Source organism: Ciconia boyciana, chromosome 2 (assembly GCF_034638445.1).
Source record: "Ciconia boyciana chromosome 2, ASM3463844v1, whole genome shotgun sequence".
NCBI lineage: Eukaryota > Metazoa > Chordata > Aves > Ciconiiformes > Ciconiidae > Ciconia > Ciconia boyciana.
This window is the reverse complement of record NC_132935.1, coordinates 1,851,517-1,859,216: the sequence shown is the minus strand read 5'-3', so window position 1 is coordinate 1,859,216 and position 7,700 is coordinate 1,851,517. Positions and strand designations below refer to the sequence as shown.

At 42.9% G+C, this 7,700-nt stretch overlaps 1 protein-coding gene across 1 annotated transcript; it reads right to left on the bottom strand.

The window, feature by feature from the left end:
- Nucleotides 1-475: 475 nt before the first annotated feature.
- Nucleotides 476-5,358, bottom strand: LOC140647069 (lymphocyte antigen 6E-like). Its single transcript, XM_072851429.1, has 3 exons — nt 5,307-5,358; nt 1,502-1,621; nt 476-687 (listed from the first exon to the last, which is right to left on the bottom strand). Exons 1-3 carry the CDS (start codon nt 5,356-5,358, stop codon nt 476-478), a joined length of 384 nt encoding a protein of 127 aa, XP_072707530.1.
- Nucleotides 5,359-7,700: the final 2,342 nt, after the last annotated feature.

Here is a 7,700-nt window from a genome sequence, read left to right as displayed (position 1 = left end):
CAGCAATAAGCTTTACCTCTACTTACTGGTTTATGAACGGCTTCAGTGATGTGTGATAACCAACTTACTGTGAACAGAAGATACTGAACATCCCCTCTCGGCTGACGTAACTATTGAGCTATTACCTGTGTTTCAGGCAGGGTGGGTTGTTATTCCTCGCAGTGCTTTGAAACTCAAAGAGACAAAAATATGTCTTCAAGGATCTCTTCAGAGCTGTAACAATTTGAAGCCTGAACATGTCAAAAGGGCTGTCTTTTATGTTTTTTCTTAGGTGACCTGAGTGTCTGAGGACACTTAGGATTCAAGTAGGCTTAGGAAATCAATAGGAGTTCAGCACCAACTTATTTAGACTCTCTCGAAAATCCCAGAGGAAGCTCAGCCGCAAAGCACAACTCTTTGAGGGCAGTAATTATCCCAGAGCAACACACTTTTATTTCAGATAACAATGCCATCATGGGGAGCTTTTCCTAACCCATCACAGTCCACGTGCAAAGATGTAAGTGATACTGGCTAGGACACCCAGGGACATCACTCCATAGCTGTTTTGCTTGCTGCTGACTCCATTCACATTGCATAATGGTTTCTGACAGCAAGAAACCCTCTGATATGTTTGGTTTTGTTGCTGACTTGTTGCTGGGCACGTTGGAGAACACATCTTAGAGATGACATATTTAGGCTTGTTGGGCTCTAATGCAGAAGAGAAGGGGAAAAAAAAGAAAGAATAGGGGGAAAAAAAGAAAGAATAGAAGGTAAGAATCATTGTTAAAATGTTTCCCTGGCTACATCTGCATTGGTCAATAAAAGAAGGCCAGGGACTAGTCCTCAAGACAAATATATCCTCTGCTCAGGACTAGCAACAATCTGACCATGTCCACACTGCTGCAACATGATGCTGGGCTTCTTCTCTGAGCTCCATGTTTCATCTGTCCCTAAAGTGGAATTAGCTTGGTGGCTTTCAGTTCAAGCTGCCTGAAGCAATGCTCAGGCTGCCTACCAGGACGATTTTCCTACAGCATAAAACCAAGGGGAATGTATTGTACGACCTGAGATTCAATCTCAGAGCACATGGAGGTGTTTGAGGGTGCAGAGCCCCCTCAGACCTGAATGATTGTGCACGGCAGAGGGAATCAGCCGTGGTGCAGTTTTGCCCGAACATTTTTGAAAACAACCCTGGGAGTGAGCATTACCATAGCAAGAGCTAGCCAGAGTGGTCAGTGCAAAGCTGGGGGGGGCTAAGCATAAAGTAGTGCACGCATCCCCGAGCTTGAGTTCACTCTGTGACGTTGCTATATATGTATCTTCAGCATTTCCCCAACTCCTGGTAAGAATATCAAGTATGTATCAACACTGCAGTGACTGCAATGGCGAGCAACAAGGTAGGTGTTTCCTAACAGTTGGTGATTGGGGGCTATTGTTTCCATACGTAGCCATGACTGGGATGAAAGCCCATTCCTGGGACTGCTCTTCTACAGCACAAACAAGGTGTTGTTCAGAAACATACTTGTTCCAACGTTGTTACGGACAGTCACGCAGTATTTGTCTTCCTTTGTGCACATGGAAATGGTCAAACAGTTCTTGTTGGACTTCTGGTCTTGGCACACATAGCACATAAATGGGTAAGCTGGGGGGGGAGGGGGGGGGAGAAAGCATATTATATGGTTTAGGAACCACAATACCCACAATCCAGATATCTCCATTTTCCTAGTTATAGCCTGATTAATGCTTGTGTGTGAATGACCAGCAACTTTCTTTATCCCTTGACCCATGGCAGCAATGTTAAATCCCTCTCTGTCTCATACATCTCAGACTGCGAAGTGTTATCGATCTGTTTGCAATCTCCAGCAGCAGTAGATGTGAGTGGAATTCAAGGATTTGGGGTCTTTTATGATGGAAATTATTGCTGAGCAATAGCTTCTCTGTCCCGAGAGCTTTGCCACGTGAATTGCCAATTACTGTTCAGTCACTTCTCCTGGGCAAGCCCAGGCAGAGCTTGCAAGGGAGAACATGAGGATGCCTGGACAATGCTCAGTGTCCTATTTCTCTTTCATCTGTCTCAGAGACTCCTGAAATGTATCCTTTCTTGTGGTCAAACGCCACTAACTGAACTGGCCTAACCTCAGTCCTAGGAAGTCTGATAAGAGTAGTCAGATTCTCTGTCGAACTTCTGCATACTACTGTAAGATAGAGAATAAACAGGAAGTCTTAACCAAAAGTATGGTTTAACGGGTAAACACAGATTTGGTGGGATAATTCATATATCTACAATACAGATACAGAAGATGACCGGCAGGAAGTGCAGGCAGCGATGAGCTGTCTTGTCTGTCAAGAATGTACCACTTGCCTTCAAATCTGGAAGGTGGTAGGTAGACCTCTGGAAAGCCTCTGTAAAGTAATGATAAAAAGGAAGAAGAGCGAAAACACAGTCTGGATGAGAAACCAGACCAAAGTGTCTGCAGAACACTCCCCAGCTAGGCAGATTAATTGATTTATAGGTTTTATGGTGGTGGTTGGGTTCTGAGCTTGCAAAATCACCCAGTATATGTTTTTGTGTGTAGGCAAGGGGATGAGTTACTTCAAAAACACAGACATTTTTGGAAAGGGAAGCAAACACAGTGCAGAATGCTTGCTAAGTTCCTGGTAAGACTGGGGACAGTTTGTCAGTATGGAAAGGGCAGAAAGCAACTAGAGGACACATTCCTGTGAGTGCAGCTTTGCCCCATAAGAAGTTGGCAGTAAGAAAGTGGAAGGGCAATGTAGGTCAGAGAGACCATTAAATGAGAAGTTCCTGATGGAAGGGAAGTGAAGGGAAGGAAAGGGAAGGAAAAAGTTATCATCAACCTGATGCTGACAGGGCCATAACACTGCATAGCTTTTTTCTTCATTCATCACTAAAAAAGTTGAATCTTCATGTACAGGGTAGAGGAGATGCAATAAAGTTTTACCAACATTTTTGGCACAATCTTGAATGACATTTTTATGAGCAAGCCAGGAAACACAAGCTAGTGAAAATGCAACAGAATGGGTGCAAAGCCAGACATGAAAACACCCTCACAGGGTAGTTCGCAATGGTTATTGGTCAAACCAATTGGAGCAATGCAACTCACAAGGTTCTCCAGAGCTCTGCTGTGGGCTCAGGTCTGTACAGTATCATCACTAGTGACAGTAGGGATGGGATAGAGGATGCACATCACATTTTCAGATGATGCCAAGGACAAAATAGCTGAAAATATACTGTAAGTAGAGTTCTAAGTGATTTTGACAGATGGATGTAATGAATGAAAAAAAGAATGGATGCAGTTCAATAAAGAGAAATATATTACACTAATATGAAAATTAGCCACTTGAATGTAGGATGAGGAACAACTGGTTGAGTTACAATTAGGGACTGCAGTGTAAACAGCAGGAGTCAACCATGTCACACTACAGCGATGAAAACAAACGTCACCCAAGGAAACATAGGCAGCAATGTCATGTGAAAGATATGCAAAGTGGCCTTTCCACTCTGGCAAGGCCTCAGCTGGAACAGTGATTCCCAAATCTGTATCTGGCACTTCAAAAAATACACAAAACATTTGGAGAGAGACCAGAGGAGAGAGAGGAGAAATGGTCAGAGATCTTGAAAATATGACCTCGTAGAAAAGGTTGGAAGCATTTAGTTTGTTTATTAAAGATGAGAAAACACTGAGGAAAGACACAGTAACCTTCTTCATGCAAGCAAAAAAAAGCTGGAAAGGTGAAGGTAATAAACTGTTCTACACATCCTATGGTGAAAACACAGAAGAATTGTACAAAAAGAGATGTTAAGAGATATTAAGACTAACTTACTAAAAGGATAGAGTCTGAGCAATTCCAGGCTGTGGAATCTTCTTTGTTGAAAACTTTCAAGGACACATTAGACAAACATCTGCCTGGTTTGGTCCAGCATTGGAGCAGGGAAAAGGATCATGACCTTTTAAGATTTCTTCTGGACATAATATATCTATAACTGTGAGCTCATGGATGCAAATGGCAACAGACCCTCTTTGGTGGGCTGAGAGATCAACAGTTTTGATTAAAAGGTGCTTATTAGGGTCTTGAATGGGACCCCAGGTACATGAGAAGGGTCAAATAACAGCTATCTCCAAGTTTTCCTTTGTCCCTGTATTATTTCCTTTGTCCCAGAAAGCTGCAATCTCTTACTCTTGAATGTGAAACCCTTAATATTAGAATTACTAGCTTGCTCCAATCTAGACTAGGCTACAGAAAGGTGCTGTATAAAAGACTGTCTTTAAGTCCAATTTGGAAGCTGATGCCAATATAAAATGTCGTCAGCCTGCTACAGCAACAAGGTATCCTACCATGAATGTGTGCTACCAGAGTCTTGGATCTCTATTAGCTTTCCACTTCATCCTGGGTAACACTGAGGATGTTGCCTTTGATAATTACTCTCCTCTGTCTGTGTTGTGTCACTGCATTAAGGAATTATGGGCACAAAATCCTTTCTTTTTTTAGAATTGAAGACTCCTTTTCCCACCCAAAACTGACTGAAGCTTCTGATCTTCCAGGCATGCTGCAGAACCATCTGTCCAAAAAATGTAGGAGTAGGGGGTTGATACATCAGAGAGCAAGAATTAATTAGATGCCTCTTTCTCAACCCCTGCTAGATATGCATCATGGTTTCTGGGAAACCATCAGGCGTAGAGGAAATATTGGCAATCTGGTCATTATTCTTATGTGCAAGTAGCAATGTAGCAACACATGCGTATCAGTCCCAGAAGGAGGACACCCATTCACAGTACCTCAGACTTCCCTTTGGGAGAAGGATGCCTCTAACATGACATGCACAGAAAAGCTCTTTCACCTTTGCCTCTGATTTAATCTATAAAAATTCTCACTGGTGCATTTCCTAGGGAGCAAGACACATGGCAAACCACGTGGCTCGCTACAGGGGAGGAAGCAGCAGTACAGAAAAGTCTGTAAAATACTCAAAAACTGATGGAAAAAAAAAATGTTTTGTTATGCTTTCTGGCACTTCCAACTTGCATCATTTGGGAAGATCCCATAAACTACTGCATGGATATAACCTGGCATCCAGCACCATACAATTAGAGGTCTATCACTTAGTACTGCCTGCTGGAAAGAAGAATTAGTTTATCAGGATCTTATTTCTGCAGCAAATCGTTAATCAAGGTGCAAGAGGAAGTTGGTGGCAGCATGGCTGCAACATTGCAACACTGCAAAGCTGGGGATAGCCCTCTAAATTTTTGCCACACGAAAGGTTTTCACTAGAAGCCTTATCTTAACTAGTAGCAGCATTAGAGGCTCACCTTGCTCCACACACAGGACAGCAGCCAGCAAGGTGACAAGAGTAATCTTCATCTCCACCAGATCCTCTCAGCTGGACTGGGAAGATGTTTGGAGCGCAGGTTATATACCTTTTGAATGGCAGCAGTTTTACAGGTTCCAGATGGCTCACAGGTGGACATGAAATCAACCCAAGGGTGTGTAATGTGCATGTGGGAGTTCTCCATCCTGAGGCTCATGGAACAGGCTGGCACCTTGGGGAAATGTCCTTTTAGCAACACATTTCTTGCTCTTCCGGTCATGAGTGATGGGAAATGAGGATCTGCTCTCTTCTCCTCCCAGTTTCTTCTTTTCCTTCCTCCCAGCAGAAGCAGCAGCTGCGCTGATGAAATAGTGCAGCCCAGAGGCACAGGGAGATAGTCCTAGCAGTGCATTTTTCTAATCCCTTTGGATAGTCAGCACATGATGTACCAGGGTTCATACCGTTCATTTTCTTTAATTATTCCATGGTACCAGAAGCTCACACTCTCAACTGGCCTATGCTGGTTTACCTCCAATAAAATCAGTGTATTTTACACTAAATGAAATTAGCTAATGGTTAGTTAAACAGAAGATTTTCCTCAAATTTTCATGTCAGTCTTCATTTCTTTATCAGTTTTCCATTATCTGTAGTTAATCCCTCTGCTTGCTCCTCTCTTGGTTGTAATTCTCAAATACCTTATACACTTTTGATTTAATGAAGTTTTGCTTGTATTTCAGGGATCCTTTAGAGGGTCTGCTTTTCTCCATGCCCAACAGTTTCTGGAAATCAGACCTCCATTTACGATACCACAAATTGGCATCCTGGAATTGCTACTCTACGTTGAAAAAAGCCATCACTCAAACTGTCTCTTTTTCAATCTCTCCTCTTAAATCAATCCCTTTTCTTCTATTCCTCTGTGTTGCTGTCCTCTGAATTTCTTAAAATGTGTTTCTGACATTCTGGGAAACAGACCGTAATACAAGATGCATCTTGTAAGAGCTCGAGCTACCATCTCAACGGAGCTTCTTCCAAAGTGAGATTAGTCCTGGACAGCAGGTAGCAGAATGTGCAAGAAAAAAAATTGCCAAACACCCCTTTTGCTGGCAATTATGGAATAACTTAACAGGCAGTTCCCTAGAAGTAGCCAACAGTAGGGTGGTTTTGTCTGTTTCTAATATGAATCATTCCAACACTGGATGATTTCCTTATCCATGTGAGTTTCTGATACTTTTCAGGCTCTCTTAAACTGCTCCTAGAATGATATCATCAGGTGGTGAATTCCAGAGTTATTTAAGCCTGATGACAAAACAGTCATCCCCGCTCTTGTTTTTGGAGGTTTGTGAGGTCAGCAGGGAACATGCTGGTGATGATCAAATCAAGACTTCTGCTTTGCAGAGGGCAATTTGGTTTACTGCCCAAGTGTGTTATGAACAGGTTGTTCTTCATAATTAGTGGGTGTGTCTTCTTGCTGGTATTTTGCAATGAGGGTAAAAAGAAGCAACCATTTTTTCCTTTTTTTGGTCCTATTAATTATCCCATAGACTTCTGTTATGTATATTCCTTTTCCCCTCCTCCATGAATGAAAGAGTTCTATAATTATTGCTATATCCCCTCTCATGTTGACTTTGCCAACATCCATTTGTTTCTACATGAACGTTCATGCAATAGGATGTTGGCTCAGTCCTTTCATCAGGCCTCCTCAAATCAGGTTTGAAAGAGAGTGGTGAGGCTAAGACATCCACAGCACTGCCAACAAACATGAACTAAGGAGAGAAATTTGAGTAGGAAACAAGTTCTTCTCTGACAAACAGTTATCTGGGAACTGTCCCCAGGACATTAACATCTTCATTAGTAGTAGGTGTACTGCACTGCTGGAGGATGCCCTCTTCCCAGCATCTGGAGAGCGGTAATTTTGCAGCACAGTGACTGGGTCGGAGTGATTCCTTCTTTCTCAAGAGGACAGATTACAAAAGTCAATGCGGTCAGAGGCAACACTTAAGCAGCCAATGTGGGGAGGGTGTCTCCTGCTGCTCGGCATCACAGCCTTCAGCCTGGAGGAGGGCCTGGAGCAGGCCAGCCAACGACACCAAGTGAGAAGTAAGATTGAGGAAGACTGCAAAAAATGCAAGGAAGCTGAGTCACCTATGTAGAATAATCTCGTCGCTACTGTCCTGGTTCCAGCTGGGATAGAGTTAATTTTCTTCCCAGTATCTAATACAGTGCTGCGTTTTGGATTTAGTATGAGAATAATGTTGATAACACACTGACGTTTTAGTTGTTGCTAAGTCATGTTTACACTACTGAAGGACTTTTCAGCTTCCCATGCTCTGCCAGGTGCACAAGAAGCTGGGAGGGGACACAGCCAGGATAGTTGATCCAAACTGGCCAAAGGGCT

Excerpts from the sequence above, each read along its gene's own strand:
- LOC140647069 (XM_072851429.1), bottom strand. The coding sequence starts at position 5,358 with ATGAAGATTACTCTTGTCACCTTGCTGGCTGCTGTCCTGTGTGTGGAG. Across the intron at positions 1,622-5,306 it reads TGTCCTGTGTGTGGAGCAAG|CTTACCCATTTATGTGCTAT; the intron begins GTGAGCCTCTAA and ends CTCCCCCCCCAG. Across the intron at positions 688-1,501 it reads CCGTAACAACGTTGGAACAA|AGCCCAACAAGCCTAAATAT; the intron begins GTATGTTTCTGA and ends CTTCTGCATTAG.